The sequence below is a fragment of the Scomber scombrus genome, chromosome 1, assembly GCF_963691925.1.
Source record: "Scomber scombrus chromosome 1, fScoSco1.1, whole genome shotgun sequence".
Taxonomy (NCBI): Eukaryota; Metazoa; Chordata; class Actinopteri; order Scombriformes; family Scombridae; genus Scomber; species Scomber scombrus.
The window spans coordinates 6,002,331-6,025,351 of NC_084970.1; the positions used below are offsets into that span (position 1 = coordinate 6,002,331).

Genomic DNA, 23,021 nt, shown 5'->3' on the forward strand with positions numbered 1-23,021 from the left:
CTACTGTAGTTCAGCTGACAAGCTCTCACAGATGCCTTAAAGGACGGGTTCACAAATGTTCAAGTCTTTCTTAACACGAGGTGACAAATGAACACGGAAATAGGTTATTCTTGCTGTAATCATTCCTCCTGTTCATACTGACCATTAGAAGATCCTTACATAATGCACTTACAATGTAAGTGATGGAGGACATAATCCACAGTCGTCCTTATGTGTAAAAATGTATTTAAAAGTGAATTTGCAGCTACAGTAATATGAATCTTCAGTCCAAATGAGTCCAATCAAGTATCTCTCAGGAGTCTTTTTTAGTGCCAAAGTCCCTCACTTTGTTACTTTACTTTCACCACAACCCAACAGGGAAACACTGTCCATGTAAACACAAAAGAAGGAAGCCCCATGTAAGATTCAGTTAGACTTTTTAAAGGCATCTTTGCACAAAATGACGGCTACTGCATGGTGTCAAGGGAACATGTAGTAGACTTAAGGGAAGATGATGAACAGATACTTTTTAAAAGATTGATTCAATGCTGGATTCTTCTGAAATATGGATGTATGGAAATTGTTTTTTATTTCCTTTTCCAGAGTATATTATTCCTAACAGCCTCAGCACAAGAGTGGTGGATCTGTTGCACCATCAACATCAGCATATGTTTAAAAAAACCTTCTGTTATATCACTGCAGTGATTGGTGGAAAAGAGCTATGATACAAAGAATACAGGACTGTGCTTTAGAGAGATATACGTCGACTATAATAGCAACAACTTAGCTTACAATGATTCAGTGTGTTTGACCTACGTGACTTAAGATCTGCTGTCTGATCAGATTACATGTCTATTTCTGTTAGTAAAAAATGGACAGCTTTTTGCTCTAAATGAATTCCCTGTATGTCTTGTTGCATTTAACAGGATGAAGTGGTGGTTCCTCTACTGGCTGATCCTGTCTTTGGTGTCTCATATCCTAACTGATGATTCAGGTGATTCTTTTTGTTTTGGTTTGGGGTTTTTTTCTTTCTTTTTTTGGAATTATGCCATTTGTGTCTGTCTGTCAAATCAATCAATCTTTAATTTATTACAGACATTGATGATCCCTGGTCTTGTATGAGCGAAGCAGATTCAGATTTGACAGAATCTCAATCCGACAGCACTATCCGGTAAGCATTTTAAAGATGCTACATATAACAAAACACTTTTATATCTGTTGGGATATTTGTGATCTGATGAAATTTTAAGCTAATGCATTCTATGTTAAAAGACGGCGCACAGATGTACAGTATGTTCATAATTTCTCATCTTTTCCCACAAGAACTGTGGAGAAGCTAGAAGATTGTCTAGAGGAAGCACTGTTGACTGAGACCAAATCCATATGTGTCGGTCGCTTTATGGCCGTCCTGTACAAACCCCAAGGCCCCTTCAAAGGCCTCGAGTTTTATGCCAGTGAGACTGAGGTAAGGATCTATATAAAGCCATCCACCCAAAAAAAACAGATCACATTCATCTGCTGAAGTGTTTTGTACTCTATATCTGACTTTAAGATGTGCACCTCCAAGCAGGATTTTGACATCACAACTAGACTGGAGCCAATCGTGGTCCAGTATTAAACTTACACAGGTGTGATGTGGAAACTTAAAGCCTCCAGTGTACATACATTAAAAGTTGATCCAACTTTTGCACATAGTGTATTTTTAATTCTGGAATTAATGGGGGAGAAGAGATGGATGTAAGTTTAATCATTTTTAATGAGGTTTTTAATGAGGTTAGGTGGATTTTTCTAAGCAGGGTTTCTCTGAGTGTTTTAAAACATGTCTGAAAGGGATCTAATCTAAATTTTAGACTACATTAGAATACAGTCAAATTTTAAATGACATTTTGTTCTCTCTGGTAGACTATTGTATACTGTAGCTTTTCACAACAAATGTTAACACATTAATTGATATGTGTATGTATCCTGCATGCCTATGAGGAGTCTGGTGTGAATTATAGGCTGGCAGGACAATACATCCTCAATTATACCTTTTTTTTTGGAGAGTGGGGAGCCACCAACAATACTTTTTCACCAATATCTAATGATGAGCAGTATTACACAATCATATGATATTATTATTCATACTAAATAGTTTTATGTAGAAGGTTGTCAGAGGTCAGTGTCAACTGAAGAACAGTGACTCCACTTTTTATAAGTGAGTGGATTTTCTTCTGCAAGCTGAATCTGTGCAGCCAGGCCTTCTGACTACAACCTTGTTTGCAAATTCAAATTTCTTGCCTGATGTCAGTCAAAATATATGTAACTGTGACTGTGACAAGTATTTATATGCAGTTGTTCTCTTCTTATTTTTGGCTCTGTGTTTCTGATGTAAAGGTCATGTCAGAGAAAGCTGTCGCCAACAGCACACTGAGTGTTCAGCTGCCCAGTGAGTTGGACGTCGGACCAAACAACCCGATTGTGTTCTGTGTGCTTACCTGGCCTGAAAAACAGGGGGTAAGAGACTACATTTTTTTATGTATTGTATATATATTCATATGTTTTGCAATTTCAACTTAACCTAAACTACTACTCTCCGTTCTGCATGGTTTGAGTCCAATTAGGATTCATAAAAAATTATTTAGATTTTTTCAAATTCAAACATTTTAAATGCCTTGACAGATATACTCCTTTTTCACGCTCATATAAAAGTAATATGAGCTTGAAAAAAGATCATTAATAATTAGGAATTTACTTGAAAGCTGCCTGATCTCTTGTGTAAGACTCAGGCTAGTGAGTAAAAAAAGATGTGAACATTTCACACAGGCAGAAAAGTTGTCAATTTCTTCAAAAAAAATGGCCACAATAAATTGCAACAAGTAAGGGGAACAAACAAGTTGCTCTTTTGCTTTTCATTGTATTATGCAAAACTTACTGTAAGTTGAATGCAAGTTTAGACAAGTTCTTTTGAAGGAAAATGGGTACGTTAAAGCATGCATTGGACATAGGATAGGTGATGTCTGGCAGTTTAAGAGGAATGAGTCAAAGTTTGAAGTAATACTAACATTTCTCCCAGTAATTGTCTTGGATGAATGTCAAACTAATGAACTGAATGTTTGTTTTACTGTAGCACATATGGGGATCCCCAGGTGTGGTGCATGGGAGCAAACTGGTTGGCCTGAGTGTGGGGACAAAGAACATTTCAGGACTACAGGAGCGTGTCAACATCACCATGAATCTTACCATGGGCGTAAATGTAACTAAAACGTCATTATACGCATCATTTGCCATAAGTTTACCTTCTATAACCTTATGTTTTCATCAACTAATACATAGATTTGTGTCTTTTGCACAATCATGAACATATATCTATAAACTTGATGTAAACTTGGTATATTGCTCCATCACAGGAGACCGAAGAACCCAGTTGTGTGTTCTTTAATTTTACAGAAGAGAGTGAGTAACTAATATCAAATCATATAATGTTCACATTCATGAAAATATTGCATTCGTTTGGTTATTTTTGGCATCTGCACAAGGAAATTCATTCAAATGTGATGGCAGCATTTGTATAAAAGGAACATGTGTGTGTGTGTGTGTGTGTGTGTGTGTGTGTGTGTGTGTGTGTGTGTGTGTGTGTGTGTGTGTGTGTGTGTGTGTGTGTGTGTGTGTGTGTGTGTGTGTGTGTGTGTGCGTGTCTGTCTGTTTGGCTCATCAGAATACAGCAGTAACGGTTGCCTAACGTTGTGGAAACGAGGTCAGAGTCATGTCACCTGCTCCTGTGACCACCTCACGTACTTTGGCGTACTCTTGGTAGGAACGGCAATCACAGCAGAGTAGTTTTGAGGATGCACATATGGTAGAAAAGCACGTTTTTATCCATGTAGGGCTGCAATTAACAATTATTTTCATTATCAATTTATCTATCAATTACTGATTGATACTGATACTGAATTTACTGATAATTGTTTTGTCTACAAGAGTAATTACAAAATACTATGGCTACAAAACATATCCTAAATGACTACTAAGTTAACTACTAAGTTACAATGTTATGAGTTTCAATATTTCAGGAATTACAGGAAATACTGTATTCCACTTGCATTGCTATCTATCAACATGTTGTTCTTGATGCTACCACTAGTTGACACTAAAGTAAAAGAAATAAATACAAGCCATACTGATTGTAAATAAATGTACCATCACTCAAATGCCAAAATCAGCTGAATACTCTGGAATACTGAAGCAGAAGTATCAAAAGTAGAAGTAATCATTATGCATTGTAGTGATTCTACTATGGGATTATTATTACTAATCCACAGCATGTAAGAAGCAACTGAATGTAAAAGCTAATGGAGGTGGAGCCAAGTTGAACTATGTTATGTACTTTAAGGCAGCATCATTAAAATTGTATTTTGAAAGCTTCTTGTAAATCATAATCAGAAAATGATGTAATAACTGTACTTTCCAGTAATTGTACAAGTGAACAACATTTCCTGACATGCAGTGCAGCAGTAGTATAATGTGTGATAATAGTAATGTGTATATCAAAAGAAGAATCGTATGTATTTCCTTCACAGGTTTCAGCTTCCCTCTCACCTACAGACCAGAAGGTCCTCACATACATCAGTCTGATTGGCTGCAGCATTTCTCTCTTCGCCCTCGTCATCACTTTTCTGCTCTTCATCTCAAAAAGGTTGTTTATTCTTCCCTGGTGGATGACACCAGGGGATTCTGACTTTCATTACAATATTATCTCATACAATTTCTTCTTTCCTTTCTTGTTTCCTAATGTGCCCATGAAATCTGCCTATCATTTAAAAATAACACAGATCAATTGTCCTCTGTCCGACAGAAAAATCCGTGGAGATGTGTCTATGAAGGTCCACATCAACCTCGCCATTGCCCTGATCCTCCTTAACTTGCACTTCCTCCCTAGTGGATTAGTCGCAGCAACGTCCTCCCGCGGGGTTTGCCTCTACATGGCGCTTTTGCTTCACTACTCCCTGCTGGCCACCTTCAGCTGGATGGCTGTGGAGGGCTTCCACCTCTACCTTCTCATAGTCAGGGTCTTTAACATCTATGTACGGAAATATCTGCTCAAACTCAGCTTGGTGGGATGGGGTGAGTAAAGTCAAAGCATCATTTGAATAAAGCCAGTATGTATAGAAGGGTTGTTTATTTTTGTATGTTGTGCAACACTGTGTTCAAATATTCTCCCTAATTTATATGATTGGGATAAAAATGACCATAAAATAAATCCACCTCTCAGAAATTAAATAAAAACTGAACATCATGAAAAAGGATTTATAGCAGGTCCATTATTATGCTGCATTAGTTTTGGTAAGTGAGCGCAAGCTTCAGTTGGTAAAGTTGTGATTAAACCCTTATATGAGAGGATCAGTTCTTCCCTTCATCCTTGTGTTGCAGGTGTTCCTGCAGTCATCGTGTCCCTGGTGGTCATCATAGACATAGACGCTTATGGCCGTGTTCTTCTCGACTCATCTGAACCCAACAGCACTGCAGTGTAAGAGAGAACCATGAAACAACAATCACAAGCACATTCAGACAATAAAAGGCTAATAATTAACTCTGTTTATAGTTAAGCATTTTGCATGTGCAGTATTAGTGTAATTTACAGAATTTACATTTGACTTCTCCTCTCCCTCTGTTTGTAGATGCTATATAGGCAATGACATTGTGAAGATGGTAACTACAGTAGGGATGTTCGGCTTGGTGTTTATCTTTAACCTGATCATGTTTGGGGTGGCAGTCAGACGTGTTGTCAGCCCCCACCATATCAAAGAGGTACAATCTGCACTCTTTGCACTCTGCTGCTCTTGTTTTGATGCACATACATGTCTCTGTTTGCTATTAAGATAACTTTTCATTTGCTGATTTTCATTCATTGAAATCATGGCTGTACTTGTCAGGTGGAATTTTAAGGCACTGTCCTGAAAAGCAGTTTTAGACTTTCTGATTGTCTATAACCTGCTAATGTGTTGTATTGCATTGTATTTGTCAAGTTTGGGCAGACAGACCGTGACAGAGCCAAGCGAGACATCATCACCCTACTGGGAGTCTCCACTTTACTTGGCATCACCTGGGGCTTGATCTTCTTCTCATTCGGCCACCTGACTACTCCTAGCCTCTATCTCTTCTGCATCATTAATTCACTGCAAGGTCTGTATAACCTCTGCTTCCTGGTGTTCAGCTCTGTTCTGTGGTGATGTTAGTGTGAACATGACAAAAAAAGGGTTACATGAGGCAAATCTGTGGAGTACAGTATATGCAGAAATGAGGGTAGTACCGGTGGGAAATTTATATTCATGTTACATTCAGGAACATTCAGGATGTGGCACAACTTGTGTAATTTCCATTACTACAACCAGCTGCAGAAAGTTACGACACATGTTTACACAACCTACCTTGGCTGAAAGAGAAACGGTAATGGTTTGTCTTTGCTGGGGATTTCCCAGTGTGATTAAGTCAAATTTATACAGTTGAGCATAGTTTGCTTCTAATGTACCAATGAATGACCAACGTCCCTGGACTGTTAACATTGACAGCTGAACATTAACAGTTAACAATAACAGCTGAAGATACTGATCTCTGTTGCTTCAACAGAAAGTGGACCTATTATGCTTTTCCTTATTTTCAGTTATATATATTTTATAATGATGTCAACATACTAACATAGCCAAAAATCGAATAATGAGGTAAAGGTATATGTAGATGTAATCCCTATGAATGTTTTTTCATTACACAGCAGGGCAAATTAAAATAAGTAGCTTAGCTGTTGGAGGTGTGCTGCTCATCTGCAGCTCTTCATCAAACATCACCATCACTGTGGCTGTTTCTGCTTGTACTATTCCTCCCTGCATTCATTCTAACTGATCAGCTGAACAAACAGCTCCAAATATCTTCATATATTGCTATGTCAACCAGTTTTAGCGCAGTTAACAAAGCTCCTCTAATTCAGTGAGGAAAACATGTAATTTCCTGTAAATTCTTCCCAATAAGGTTTTTCTCTTATTTAGTCATCTAAAAGCTTTTATCATGATGCAGTAAAGAAGGAAATGTTGGGTTTTCATCAGCGGTAACTTAACACTATTCTGATAAGGGTCTTTCAAAAAAAGGAGCGAAAAGAGCCAGTATAAGATAAATAAGGAGTTTTTAAAATTGTGAATGATGCAAAGCTACTCTGGTGGATTCCCAGAATAAAAAAATACAGAGCTGGAAATGAGCATAATAGGTCCCTTTAAGTAGGATTTTTCATTCCCTTGAAAAATTATATCAGAGTACTTCTTCCACCACTTGCCATTTTACACTATGAGTAAAACACATGCACGTATACTGATTAACAGTGAGCTTTCACAGTTAGTGTCACACTATCTCTTCTGTTTTGTTGTTCGTCAGAGGCATTTGCATGATTTGCATGATCTCCCCCACTACCCATCTAACCTCTCTCAACATTCTCACAACATCTCATTTACTTTTCTTTGACTCTTGCAGGTTTCTTCATCTTCCTGTGGTTCGTCATGTCTTTGAGAAAGATTGGAAAGCCATCTACTACTACGAGCATTGAAACACGTAGCTCCAACGGCTAAGCATACTGACAACACACTCAAATATTTGGTGTCCGCATGTGTGTGTTTGTCAGAGGGATTCATACTGTGATTATGTTACTTGTAATTATGTACTATAATTAGTTTGCCCATATTATTCATACTTACGAGTTTAATGTACACCATATAGCCAACGTTCTAACCAGTCATGTAGTGTTATATGTCTTATATTAAAATGTAGGTTTCCTCATCTAGAGATAAGGTTGAGTGTTATCCAAACATGCAGTGTGTGGGGATTGCAAGATAGTGATAAAACTTGTCAAAACAGGTGTATTTCTTTGCAGATTTATAAAAAGAGTGTTCACAAGTAGGAAACTTTAAAATGTATATTTTTATGAAAAACATTTTTTTAATTTTTTTCCCTAAGCGGATCTATTTTGTAATATCTCAAATCTAATTTTTTATCATGTATATATTTCAGACATTTTTTCTATATTTTTTTTTCTATTCATTTTTCTATTAGAACAGTGCACCATCTATTACATGTAGATTTACATAAGCAGTAATAAAAGTTATGTCTTGTACATCATTTAGTGGTTTTCTAGACCATGACGCTACATTATATAATATCACATCTCTGTTGACATATTGGTTTATTATAGCGGTTTAGGGTTTAGACTGTGACGTCAATTATCACCATTCAAACTCCCATAGAATAACATTGTTGGTCTGAAAAAAAGATTTGCATAAAACAAATATCTCCAGCTGATGGAACACAGGGACAACTGTATTTCACACTTTCCAAACGTGAGAGAATTCAACCGTAGAGCTCATGTTTGTTTGGTTCACTGCGTTTACTTCAGAGGTGAGTAGAGACATTTTTCATATCCGTGGAGCAATAACTAAATATTTGTCAAATGTATTTTCCTCTATTGTGTTCTAAGCATAAAGAGTGCTATAAAAGTACTGAAAAGGCTTACATTTTGTAGACTTTTGTTGTAATTACTTGTCCAGGTTTTAACAAGGTATGCAGTATTTTTGGCCTACAATTTGGTGAAACTTAAAAGCAATGGAAATTATTTTATGACTTTTAATGTGTTTTGAATGTTAGATTGTTGCTGTAGTGTTAGGAAAATTGACCTTCCATATTTATACATGTTTTCTGGGACTGGTCTGGACCAATGTGGCCAATGGGAAGGCAAGTGTTGTAAGGAGAGAGAGAGATTATAACAAGAAAAGGAGAAAGAGAAACGTCTTAACTATTATTGACTGTTAAATGTTTCTATAAGAAAACTAAAATGTCACTGTATTCCTGCTTTTTCTTTATTCCATCAGTTACACATTTAGAGGACATACAATGGTTCCCTTATTGCTGGTACTGCTGCTGCCTGTTGCACTGGCTAACCAAGGTATGAACTGAACTGGATGGTATTTTGGTCACAATAAACAGCAATGCATCTATTCATAAATATATAGAGTATGTATTTCTAGCTATTTTTGCTATCTACCTAACATATTTGCAGTTTAAAACAGCAGTGAAACATCAACCAGTTGGTTATCTGTCCTTCAAGCACCTCAGGTATTAAAGGACAGGTTCACAACTTGTCAAGTGTGTCTTAAAACAGTCAGGTGTTCAATTGAGCTATAATCATTCCTCCTGTTCATACCGACTATTAAAAGATCTCCTTCAAATGTGCTTTCAGTGTAAGTGATAGGGGCCAAAATCCACAGTGTGTCCACACAGTCATTTAGAAGTTGAAGTGAAGCTTATATGAAGCTTCAGCAATCTGAGTTATATTAAGTGGATATCTGACACATTTAAAATCTTTTTAGCATCAAATTCATTCCCTCTTTATGTTTCTTCTGACAGTGTTTCCTTGTTGAGCTGTGGTGGAAGAACAGTAAAAAAAAGAGGGAATTTGGCACTAAAAAGATTCTACTTGATTTGACTCATTTGGATGTCTGAAGATCACTTACCCATTAAGTATATATATACATATACATGTATACATATATATACATATACAGTATATATATTAGTAATAGACAATAGTATTTCAATGTTCATTTGAGCTCCTGACTGTTGTTTTAAGACAGACTTGAGAAATTGCCAACATGTCCTTTTCAAGTTACTTTTTAGTTAGAAATCATGAAAATAACACTATAGAGTTCCATTGACTCTTTTAGAAACCAAGTAGCACAGAGCTTCTTGTGCTCCAAAGTACTGTATGTCAACTGGAAAAAGTCAAAAGTTAAAAATAGATAATGTGTGGTTAGGGTTCGGGTTAACCTTCTTGAAGAATTATTTACCTTTATTTAAACCATTTATGTTACTGTTTTTCAAACTCAGTGCCATATAACTGAGGTTCTCGAAACAATAACAATATAAAATTTGAATTTAAAAGTCTGAAAATGGCTGACATATGTAAGATTTATGTATTTATATGTCTGTGTTCTCTGCTCAGTCTGTCTAAGCATTTCGCATAGTAACATCATTGTTAACGGGATGAATGCTATCATCAGTGACAACAACCCTGAATCCGTGAGCTGCATGCTTAATGGATGGCCCTGCTACGTCAACTGCACAGTCAAAAACAACACATGGTCGAATGGATCCTATGTTTGCACTGATGCTATTGTGAAAGAAATTGGCAAAAACCCTAAGTATGAATTTGACCTAAGTAAGTACACTCTCTGGAGCATATGGCTGAATCTGTACATGAGTCAGTGACAAATAAGTTGGCAAGATGAGAAGTTCAAAAACGTCTTAAAAAATAGTTTTAAAAGCATCATCAGTTTATAAATATGTATATTTTGTGGGTTTTTTTGTTTTATGTCATTTGAAATGACATTTTGTTTTTACCAAAAGTAAGACTGAATGCTCCTGATAATGTCTCATGGTGTAACCACAAAAGAATGATAAATATTGTTTTGTATAATAGAGAAAAGAAAAAATGACCTAACAACAACTCAAGTCGACTCATAACTTGTCTAGTCTAAAATTTAATCTGACAACAAAAAGAATTTCGGATAATGTATCTTTAAAAGATTTTTGTTTGTAGAAGATGGCATCTAATGGGGAAAATCCATTTTATTATTTAGTTAGATTGTTTTAGTTTTGTTTATATTAGTAATGAATTAGCAGTAATGTAAATAATTAGGGGTTAGGGTTAGGTAACTGTACATGTTCAAAAGTAGGTTTTTTATGATCCATCTTTAATTAGCATCATAAACTACTGATACTTGACAAAATTGTCCTCTAACAGAAAGGCTTTTAATAGGACTCCAATGATGTAAGCAGTTATACGATTCATTCTTCATTCAAATTTGACACCTGTATAAGCACATAGCTTTGATCAAAATATTTGAAATGTAACTCTTAAAGTAAATATTCATTTTTAATTCATTCTTATGAATTGTCAATGTTTTTCTAGGGTTACACCATGGAACATGTAAACTGAGCAAACCTGACTAAGTCCAAAAAATGTCAGTTTATAAGTAAATGTCAGTTTATGAGTAATTGTCAGGCAGCAGTTGTGATCATTAGGGGTCCTTCTCTGTAAAACCACTTCCTGTTACGTGGCCTTCTTCACAATTTTGACAAAATGGCCTTTTAAATGGTGGTTACACTTTGAGACACGTCATGTAGTTCACTTGATTTGACATGATTCCCCAAGTATTATATATAATTAAGATATTATAATATTTAGAACAATTTTATTCCATTAAATGTATTTAATATGAAAGAGTTATTATGTAAGATTATGCCAGACTAGAATTTGAACATTTTTAAGCAAGTGTAATTGATTGCTCTCTCCTCTTAGATGAATATTGCTTCCTGTTCCTGTGCAAGCACGACTTTATTTTGCCTCTAATTGGTGTGCTGGATAGTAATAACTCTCAAGAGAAGGAAATGATGCAACTCCTCTACATGAGGGATTTATGTGTAGAGTTGTTCAATGGAAACCGTGATGTCAAGAAAGCCTTTTTAAAGTAAGTGTCAGACCTACAGCCAATAATTCCTCTGTCTGATGCTGTGTATAAATGGCCTCATTCATTGCTTTCTTGAAACACAAGTTAAGTGAAAAATAATTATAACCAACAAAATCTAAGGAATCAAACATAGACGCACTTGTTTTACTTGTCAGTATTATTTTATTACAATATTTGGAACATGTTGTATTTGGTCAAGGTGGAGCTACAGTTGAGCAGTTTAATCAACAACAATATTTTATGTTTTATTAACTTAAGTGTTTTATCTTAGGTGTAAAATCTCACTCTAAAATGAACAAAGATGTAGTGGAGCAAAATATATATATATACAGTATTCCCCTCCGACATGTAGAATAATGAAGTAGTAGAAAATTGAAATATTCAGGTAAATCATAAGTACCTCAAAACTGTGCTGGTGACAGTTTACAATACAGATCGCAGCATCATGTATAGTTACCAAGGAGCGAATGAGTATAGTAGTATATAATAGATTAGTCGTTAACATGTACTTCCCCAACACGTACTTCCCCAATAACTCTCTAGTACCTTCCAGTCTGTTCTCTAGTAATTCATCATTATTTGCTATGTAAGTCCTCTATTATGCATTATTAGGGATATCAATGATTCATCAGTTATGAGGTGATTCCTGACTCTAAATCGTATGTACTGTATTGTAAAAGTGTTACCCATGTGCTTAAGCACTTAAGTAAATGTACTTTTCACCACCGGTGGTTCAACAACTGTTCACACTAGTAATGGTGGTAGTGTAAGTAATGGTGATGGTACCAGTGAAAGGAAGTAATGTAAAGATTGGGTAATGAACAACACAGTATTTTTGATATTTTGTTGTACATTTGTTATGTGCTGTTCTTTGACATCATTTCTTTGTATCATCATCATTATCTCAACATCATTTCTAGCTTTACATAACATCATTTCTTTGTAATTCTAGCTTTATGTAATTACATACTTATCTGCACAGCTGCACAAGAGCCAAGATGCCAGCAGGTCGTGCTACATCCAGTATTAGTATTATGTTTGACATCATTGCTTTCACATCCCTCTGCAGGACAGAAAAAAAGGTTATCCATAACATTATGGGCAAAACCAAATTGCAGGGTGAGGCTCCTGTGAAATACCCCCTGGGTTCTTTGTCTCTGAATGTGATCAACAGCAGTGCCCAGCTGAGCTCTGCAGAATGCAAGGACAGGATCCAGCTGGAAGCACCACAGGTTCTTAAGATGTGATGAAGGCAGATGTGACAATGATGTTGACAGATGACGGATAACATGATGATAAATATGACAATGCATTTTAGTCAGTGTTCAACTCAAATAAACCCTGTAGTGCGCATAAATACTAACATGATGATATAGAGAGCCACAATGCTGATTACTGTGTGTGTGTGTGTGTGTGTGTGTGTGTGTGTGTGTGTGTGTGTGTGTGTGTGTGTGTGTGTGTGTGTGTGTGTGTGTGTGTGTGTGTGTGTGTGTGTGTGTGTGTGTGTGTTATATCCACTGTTAGCTACGGCCTGAGAACGAGTCATTTGTCCCGAAGATATTTCTGCCTGTGGACATCCTGCAAACCATCCCAAACCAGACCATTGGTGTGGTCAGCTATATGGGGCACAACCAGTTCCAAGTATATAGTATATATGCTCTATATATACACTCTGTTATAGTATTCTGTGTTTCCTTCTATAGCTTTATTGATGAAACTGTCCCCTTGTTAGTTTGAAAAGGAGATCATCTCATCAATGATTATCAGGATAGAGACACTGGGGAAGGATCGCCTTCAAAATCTGAATACATCAATTGGGATGGTTTTCAATGTGTCTACTCCCCAAGATATGCATGTAAGTCTGTTTTAAGCATACATACTATCATCTTTTCAAAAATTGGCTTGTTTGATGGACAAAGACTATTTTGATGATTGTGTATGCCACATATCAGTGACACTTTTAACATTTGTTTTTTTTGTTCATGCTTGTTCATTTGGTATTTTATTGACTTGTCTAGAGCTGCAACTATTAGTCGATTAATGGAAAACACGTCAAAATGATCTTATTCCAATTTCTCAAATGTGAATTTTTAGTTTATGTTTGGGACAAAATGAAAATGATTAAGGATGTCACCTTGGGCTTCAAGAAAAAAAAGATTTTTCATTGTTTTCAGACATTTTGTAATCCAAATGACAAATCGATGAATCAAGAAAATAAACAGAATAATCAGTTATGAAAAGAATTATTAGTTGCAGCCCTAACCATGTCAATCTAATCTGTTAATTAGGTGCCCTATACTCATTTGTGGCTTTTCTGCACCTCATTCAGTCATCATTGAACTCCCTATTCTTAATTGTAGTATTGTGCCACTGTTTTATTTTGGTGCTTAACTAGAGCTGATTTGACTGTGTGTATCATTGTCATCTTCAAAGTAGATCTTTATTTCTGTCTTTTTACAGAATGACTCAAGATTAACGTGTTGCTATTTTAATGAAACTGGTAGGTGTATATCTGTACCTGAATGTGAATATGAATTTTAGGACTGTTTAAATGTGTCTTTAGTCTGTATGAGAAAGTACATGTTTTTCAGCCAGTTATTATCAACTGTAAATGAACCTCTTCATTTTATTCTACAACCATGTAGTAGTAGTACACATGTAGTAGCAAACAGTTTAGCTCACCAGAGATTATAGATTTGATTTATAGGGTTTAATATTGTTGTAATGGCAAAAAAATACACAAGTTAGTTAAGCTAACTAAGTAAAAATGTTCACCTCTTCAGCCACACAGTGGAAAACAGACGGATGTAAGACTTCCAACATAACCAACAATAACCAAACTGAGATTATTTGTGAGTGTAACCATGCAACAGCCTTTGCTGTCCTACTGGTAAGGATTGATTTGTCCCTGATGATGTAATACCCATTCAGTCAAGCCTTTATTTAAAGTGTTTTTTGTAAAGAAAATCGAACAAAATATGCTGACTGTAGACTGTAGTCTTTATTCAATACTGGCTGACTGGATATACAGTATATTAAAGTAAGGTGACTTTAATATAAGTGACTGCTATTCCATCTTTTTTGCAGATAAGAGATCCAATTTCAGAAGCCCACTGGAAAATACTGTCATACATCAGTTACATAGGCTGCGGCATGTCTGCATTCTTCACTGCTTTGGCAATTGTGATTTATGTCTTCAGTCGGTAGGTACATGTGTGGTGTATGTGGGTTTTTGTTGTTGTTGTTGTTGTTTTCCAGGTAAAAACAGGTGTGTGCACTCATGCACGTATTTAATTCTTCTTCTTTATTCTACGCTGCTACCTTTCAGATTTTAAAGAGAGACACATAATTGCATCAAACTAAATGAAACTTGTAACATGGCAAGTGGGATCTGTTTTTTTTTTCAGTTGTTAACAGATTAGCATGTTGATGATGCTAAAAGAAGCAATGACACAATTTTAAGATGTAAAAACTGTAAATGCATCCCATATAGCACTCTCCACATGAAAAAAACATACCCAAAATTAGTTTCTCAGACCCTAACATTTTGTGGCAAAACTCTTAAGTTCAATTTTGAAGAATGGCACAACCACGCTATCAAAAGCCTTGTGTATTTTTGACAGTTGTGGACTTGTCCTAAGCAATTCTTGCTCTTTGTGTTCCTCAGAAACCACAAACTGGATTACTCCATCTCTATCCATGTATCTCTGAGCGGGGCCCTGTTTCTGCTCAATACAACCTTCCTGCTGACCGAGTGGGTGCCCAACATAAAGCCAGAGTGGGTGTGTACGTTTGTCGCGGCTTTCATGCATTACTCCCTCCTCTGCTCTTTCACCTGGATGGCCATAGAGGCTCTTCACCTCTATCTAGTGCTGATAAAGGTGTTTAACGCCTACTACAAGCACTACATGGTCAAACTGTCTCTTGTTGGATGGGGTGAGTGTCGCGAGACCACCTATTCACTATGTCCCTGCATTTGAAATCTTCATAAAAACCTGCTTATAGACAAATCCATGTTATAGGCTGTGGGAATAAAGATGTCTATGAAAAGAGAAAGACTGTATGTATGTATTGTTACAGTAATGGCATTAATTATTCAACTCATTACTTCTAAGATCCAACATTTTTGATCAAATGTGGCATGTCACTGTTTTTTTGTGTCAGAATATCTTTTGACATGAACTTCACAGGGTTAAGGGGTATAAACTTTTATTTAAAGTTGTATCTTGGCATGTCAAAGTGTTTATATCCAGGATTTTGGCTCCATGGCTCAATTAAATTGTCTTCAGTCTGCACTGTATTCTGGTCATTTGAGTCTTTCGAGACTAACTCTTCAGCATTAATGATTACCTTTAAACTACATTAAAGCAAAATCCATTAAAGGGACATAATTGACTCTAATGGACACTATAAGGGACATAAAATGTTAAACTGTGTGTGTGCATGTGTGATTCTCAGGCATCCCTGGTATAATTGTGACAGTCTCTTTAGCAATGAAGGACTTCAAACAGTTTTATGGAGTTAAACACCTGGACATGGCTGGCACCAACCAGACAACTGCTATGTGAGTAAATGCAACTCTGCAGACATAATCTTAATGAAGTCAAAGCCCCTCTCAAAAATCTATCAGACTGTAAACTATTTATACACAATGATACCGCAATGTGGAATTCATATACTTTGTATATAATATTTGTGTGTTTATTTTACATGGTTTAGGGTTAGTGTTAGGGTTAGGGTTAGGAAAAGATCAAGGCGTTATGGTTTTTAATAAAATGTACCGACTTGTGGTTAGAAACAGTAAACAGGCAGTGGTCTCTGCAGCTTGCTGTAAGTTGCAGGATACACACTGATTATATGGAAGTCTCTAAACTGACTTTGAACTTTTGTTTAATAAAAATGTCAACAGAGCTTTTTTATATCAATGAATGTCTGCTACATTCAAGCCCTTCCCAAACAATGCTGATTAAGCCTATGACTACCAGATAAATCAATGTGTATAGAGAGTATATTTCACTGTATACAGAGTTTTTAAATCTCTATTGTTCAGCTGGTAATCATGCAGCTCATCTTAACTTTCCAACTGTTATAAGATGTATGGATCCAATTCTGATAGTGAAACAAGTCATAGTAGGGTACGACTATTGGTGTACTGGCCAGCAGGCATATTGGGATAAATCCTGAAGGGCTGTCAAAAATATGTTTTTGGAGCTGTTGACCATTAAAGCACCTAGGTTTTACTGGCCCTGTCTGTGTGCCTGTCATTTGCGGTGTGCATGAGAACATGCTATATGTCTGTGTTGGGAAATGACAGCCAGGAGCCCCCCTTTACTCTCACTGCCAGAAGGGGGAGTCAAAAGACCAGTACTCCAGCTTTAAATAATTAATGACATTTCCTGCTGTGTCTTCCATGTGTAAAATGATGCAAACCCCTCTCTAACCCTAATCCTTGTTCCTAAACCTAACCAGACCCTAACCACAGTGTTGACACATCATAAAACATCATTATTTTTAACAGTGATTTGTAACAGTATTGGAAAGCAGTATATTACACTTAAGAGTGCATTACTGTGTCTGCTATATGAGACACAGTAATGCACATACATACAGGTCCAAGGCGCTGGCCTTGGACCTGTATGTTTTATGCTAGTTAATATTATATATTTGTCATGTGAAATACAACAAACATAATATTTACTCAGTGTATGACAAATATGTATATAGAAATATTTTTACCATATGACAATTGATGTACATGACATACAACACTTATTTTATAAGCATAACATTATATGCACACAGAAGCTTCAAATACTAAATATGAAATTTTTAGATGTTACAGCCTTTTATTTAAATATTTGATTATTCCCTAAATCTATTGCAATTCTTGTCATATACTGTATTTACCCTGTATACTTCCAAATGTTGTGCCATCGGATTTTTCGGTGTTATGAAGCTATATTTTCACATTCCCTTTGCATTTTTCTGTCTAATGTGTCACAGCTGCTGGATCACAGATGACTCCTACTTTTACTCCGTGAACCTGGTGTATTTCACCCTAATATTCATCTTCAACTCTGGCATACTGGTGGCTGTGACCTCCAGAATTTGTAAAATGAAACTAATGTTCAGACGCAACATGAAGCCCTCTGAGGGAAAGAATGGCAAAGATTCAGCAAGGTTCACTGAATCCTGCAAGAGTAGTTTGACTGTGCTGGGTCTTACCTGCCTGGTAGGGAGCACCTGGGGCCTGGCCTTCCTGGGCTCAGGACACACCAACTATCCAATCCTCTACCTCTTCTGCATCCTCAACTCTCTACAAGGTCTGCTGTTAGTTCTCTTTTGTGTTTCTATCTGTGGCAGGGTTGTTTTCTTTTATCATGTTCAATAAAGGTTAAAACCAAAATACTAAAATACAGTTTCTTTGTCAAGGTTTCTTCATCTTCCTGTGGATCTGTCTGTCAACCAGGAAACAGAGGAGGAGAGAAATGGACGAAAGAATGAGTTCAACTCCAGTGAGGAGTTCAGCAGGCAAAACTGATTAGATCTTCGCCCCTTTCCTGCTGTTAATCAAGATGATAGAGTCCTGTAATCATTAATAGCATTACTCCCCTGATAATCCCCCTGCATGTAACCATTCCTACAAAACATAGCCATAATAGCCTTAGCTGTAAGTTTACTTTTGATGTAAAAGAAGTGTTTTTCCTTAAGTTGATTCTGTCTTCAAAGTAAGCATTCAAATGTAAAATACCAAGAGGAAACCTGTTTGCTTCATTGACTTATGAGCATTATTGAATACTGTAGCACACTTGTGTTTTTAATGTTTGGTGTTTTTGTAACAATTTGTAAAATTATGTAAATCAGTCCAAACAATTCCATAATGGGCCATGTACCTGCAGGTTTTTATTTCAACCAATCAAGAGCACACGATTCGACCAATCAACTGTCTGAAGACTGATATCAGTTGATTAAAGGAGTCCAGCCTGGTGTGTTCCTGCTTGTTTGGAATGAAAACCTGCAGCCACATGGTCTTTTATGGAATAGTTTGGACATTCCTGATGTAAATGAAGTATTCAGATGATACATTAAAGAGTGTTTAAATAACCAAGTGTCAATTTTATTTTCTTCTGTATGATGCTAACTGGAAAACATTATGTAATGCTTCCACAGTAAGAGATAAGCATCAGAACATGTTATACATCATGCATCTAATGAAAATAGTGACGTCTTCTTTTCTCTAGGCAGCATCTGATGAATGTTGTAGTGCCATCATCAGATTTCCATTTTTGGCTTTAAATGAAATATCTTGACAACTATGGCTATGATATTTGGTACAGCTATCCATGGTGGCCAGAGAATGTATCCTAATGACTTTAGTGAACCTGTTGACCTTTCCTCCAGCGCCACCATTAGGTCCGAATTTCAATCTGTCCAATACTTGAATTTGTGACCAAATACCTGCCAACCTACTATTCCCATCAGCCTCAGTTGTATTTAGTGTTTAGTGCATGTCAAATGACATCAACGCAGGAAGAAGATGGCAATCCAGGGGTAAAAAATGATAAGATTTTCTTAGTGTGAAGCCTCCTTTGGAGTATGGATGTAAAGGTCTGTTTTAAAGGACATCCTGCAGTCAACAGAATATCTTATGTAATTGTACACCTGCCAGAAGATCCAAAAGACAGGCAACACGAACAGTATTGTTTTAATTGAAAGGGAAATAGTTGGAAAATTAGAATAAAATAAATGTCTTTTTTTAAAGTCAGAAATAAATAGAAATTGACTTCATGTGAGAATGCATCCATTCATTGTGAATTAAATTTCCCCAAATGATACAAGACCTGAGGTCAGTCTGACTTTTTGTAAAAACAACATTGCAGTTGTTTTTGTGACAGACAGGCCATCCACTGAAATTCAACACATTATAAGTACATCTGTCTTCTAGAGACTCAGAAGCTATTTGTATTGCATTAATCAGATTTCCTGTCAATATAGATAAGACTCGCCTTGCTCACGTCATCCAGGAAACCTCAAACAAGCAGATCAACACTGTGCATCAAACTGTTCCATCGTGTGTGGGTTTGAGGTCCAGTGTGACATGATGTAGACTCTAACTCCAACTCCAACCAACTATGCGATACACATGTTTCTCAAAGTACATGGTGATCAAACAGTAAAAGCTTCTCTCTCAGACTGATCTGTCACTTGCATGCTTTATATTCAGGTGTACTGTCAATGATTTATCCAGTGTGTCTAAATAATGCAGGAAATAGCTCTCAAAATTCCTAGTCTGTCCTTATATTTCACCTTCTTACTCCTCCTAACTGTCAAAATGTCTTCTGTAACTGTCCTCTGGACCAGGTACCACATACAGCCGATATGAAGCTGATACTATAGAAAACTCTTCTTTGTGAAGGTTAATAGGCATCTATCTCCTGCACCAATGGGTAACTTTGTTGTTCCCTGATGTCTCATGAATGTTGGGATAGGTTCAACATCATTTTGGGACCAAATAAGCACATAATGATTGAGCAAATGAATTGGTAAAGTTTCCTTGATGATGTTGGCAATTGAAAATCAAACACTGCCAAGTAACCATGCTTTCAGGAATTAATGCTTGTACATTTCTATTATTTATAGCTCAGTGGCAATTTTTTATAAAGCCTTTACTTATATGTACATGTATAATTCTTTAGATAATGACACAACATTGACAAAATTAGACTTTTATGTATCACCTATACAGCAACATTGTGTGTTTGGTTCATCATAACAGCCTCAAATCAAAACTGTGTTATTATAATACATGAACTCATATTATCATACAGTTGTAATGCCATATAACTCGTGCTTTGCTGAAATATCAGTGTTCTGGTGGGTGTTTTGAGGACAGAATTGCAATCTGTGGAGTTAGAAACCGTGATATGCTGTTGGGCCTTGGTTACAGCTTTAGCTGATGGCTCCAAGGCTGAGTGATTCCGACTTTGCCAGGTTGTCAGTGTTCAGTCGTGCAGATCAGAGGGTCCAGGTTACTTTGTTGTGAGAGTTAGCAGCTCGATGCTAACTTGCCTTTCTTGCCGGATCCTAAGCAGGCCCAACAGTACCAAACTTCATTTATTGGATGGTGAATATGTTTCAAGAAGTGACTATCAGCTCTTAGAGGTATAATCATCTCACACAGGTTTTATATAAAATGCAGTAGGAAATGATAGCTTTTCATAAAATAGTTATTTTACCTGTGTCATAGTCTGGGATATTACAATGTACATCACAGGTCATGGAAAAAATGTAATTTTTGGATGTAACATTATACACATATTATGCTACATATTATGATGGTGGCCATTGTGCTAAGCAGAACTTACTTTGAGGTCAGTGGCTTGCGAAAATCAGTTTCCTTTTGTTTGCAGTAGTTGGTTTCCTTCTGTCAGTCACTCACCTAAAATGACCCATATGAACATTTTCTGATGTGGTGCCATGATCAGCAGTTAGTGGTGTTAGGTGTCAGCATGTTCCTGTCAAAAACTGTAGAATGACCATTACAAAAATGATTCATATGACTGTTTAGTTCAGTTTTTAGGCAGGCACACACATTGGTTAAGTTTAGAGAACAATTGTCCTTAGACTTAAAAAAAAAAAAAAGCATTGCTGATTCTCAGTAAGATATGTGTTGGCGTCACACCACAAAAAGTTTTTGGTGCTTCAACGTCACAAAAAAACAAAGGTTTGCACAGTCACAAGAGGTACTTGTCATATAAATAGATCATTTTAGACTTCCTTTTAGTTGTTTTTCTGTCTGTCTCTCTGAAGTCTCAGAATGAGTGCTAATCACTGATAAACATGGATAAACTGAGTGAGGTGAATTTGGGAAGCATGTTCTAGTTTTGAGTAAAACAAATTCAGGAAGACCCTCATGTCTGCAGTTCCTTCATGCTGGCTCCCTCCAGGTAGTCGTTACTATGAAAATCAAAGATAGGTGGATAAATAAAATTCTGGCAATCCTTGTACACATTTTGAAAGCTGATTTATCTCAGATGAACCTTTTCCTTCACGTGTCCTCTCTCTTCGCGGCTCAGTCGCACGGGCAAAAGAACACGAAAGAGCAGTGACGCCCCATTTCAGTGTGATTCACCTTTGTTTTTCTCTCACATAAAAAGAGGAATTATTTTTTTAATATGCGTGTTTTCAGCTCACTGGAGTACAGTTGGTTGTCCTACAACTGTTACTGAAACTAAGTGTATTTGAAGCAGCAACCATGCTGAACTTGTGGTAAAACATTTCCACATTTCCTCTCAGTACCAGCTCTTTTTTTCATGTTTCTGCTCAATGTGCTTTATAATGACCTATTAAAAGTAGTTTTCAGAGGCTTGCCGAGCTTAACATAACTGATCGTGTAAGATAGCGGCCTCTATCTCAAAAGGAAGATATCATTTGTTTACTCTTTGATTTTTTCTTTAATCTTATATTCCTGGAATTTGAATTTGTTTTACCATTTTTTATTCTGGTGCAGTCAGTGTCTCTAACTTCTCTTTGTTGATTTAAATTTTAAAAATTGCTTCATGAATAAAGGTTTATATACATTTGAATCTGGTTCCTGATTGCCCTCTGCAGGATGTTTTTGCATGAGAAGCAGCACAGTGGTTATAAACTCCTCCTGAGGTGTACTTGTACTTGTGCTGATTAAATAGCTGTGTTGATTTTTGCACATATGAAATTATATGTGTGATTAAACTTAGTGGTCTCATTGTGCTGGGTCTTACCTGCCTGATGGGGACACCTGGGGCCTGTTTCAGGAAGCAGGTTTAACTAACTCTCAGTTAAAACCTTAACTCTAGGTTGACTAACTCTGAGCTGTCAAACTCAGAGTTTTGGGTTTCTGAACAGGTGATAACAGTTAGTTCAGTCAACTCTGAGTTAAGGTAACCCTGAATGCAGCTTGTGCATGAGGAGATACCAAGCCCTCATCAATGGAACCCATGATTCACCATGGCAACAGGAGAAAGAAAGAGCTCAACATTGATATACTGTTTATGTGTGTGTGCGCGGCACATTTAATATTCATGCAGACCCCAACAAAGGTTCAAAACGTAGGCCTACTTGGCAGCAACTGAAGATGAAATATAAAATATATTTCAAACAAGTCAGGTATAATTTCACTACAAGCAATTGTGATGTTGCCTTACCTAATAAACAGCATGCAATGGCTACATTCAACATGTGATATATGTCAGTAGTTAGTGAAATCTTCTAAGCAAAAAAGAAAGTCAATTTTTCAGCCATCCCAACACTGCCAGTATTTAATATTGTATATAACACCTCAGAGAGAGAGAGAGAGAGAGAGAGAGAGAGAGAGAGAGAGAGAGAGAGAGAGAGAGAGAGAGAGAGAGAGAGAGAGAGAGAGAGACAGAGAGAGAGAGAGAGAGCACCAAAGTGCAACACAAATAATTTGTTTTGAACTGAGAGCATGTCTACGATGTTTTCATACTGATGATACGAAGCCTG

The 23,021-nt window shown here is 36.6% G+C and overlaps 1 protein-coding gene across 1 annotated transcript; it reads left to right on the forward strand.

The window, feature by feature from the left end:
• Positions 1–1,132: 1,132 nt before the first annotated feature.
• Positions 1,133–7,982, forward strand: LOC133979747 (adhesion G-protein coupled receptor G1-like). The gene is made up of 12 exons (XM_062418340.1): positions 1,133–1,150; positions 1,303–1,444; positions 2,356–2,475; positions 3,089–3,214; positions 3,369–3,414; positions 3,677–3,771; positions 4,539–4,654; positions 4,814–5,082; positions 5,389–5,485; positions 5,637–5,766; positions 5,985–6,141; positions 7,474–7,982. The coding sequence occupies exons 2-12, from the start codon at positions 1,379–1,381 to the stop codon at positions 7,566–7,568; spliced, it is 1,317 nt and encodes a 438-aa protein (XP_062274324.1). The 5' UTR covers positions 1,133–1,150; positions 1,303–1,378; the 3' UTR covers positions 7,569–7,982.
• The last annotated feature ends 15,039 nt before the right edge of the window (positions 7,983–23,021 follow it).

Excerpts from the sequence above, each read along its gene's own strand:
- LOC133979747 (XM_062418340.1), top strand. The coding sequence starts at position 1,379 with ATGGCCGTCCTGTACAAACCCCAAGGCCCCTTCAAAGGCCTCGAGTTT. Across the intron at positions 5,083-5,388 it reads ACTCAGCTTGGTGGGATGGG|GTGTTCCTGCAGTCATCGTG; the intron begins GTGAGTAAAGTC and ends CTTGTGTTGCAG. Across the intron at positions 5,767-5,984 it reads GCCCCCACCATATCAAAGAG|TTTGGGCAGACAGACCGTGA; the intron begins GTACAATCTGCA and ends GTATTTGTCAAG.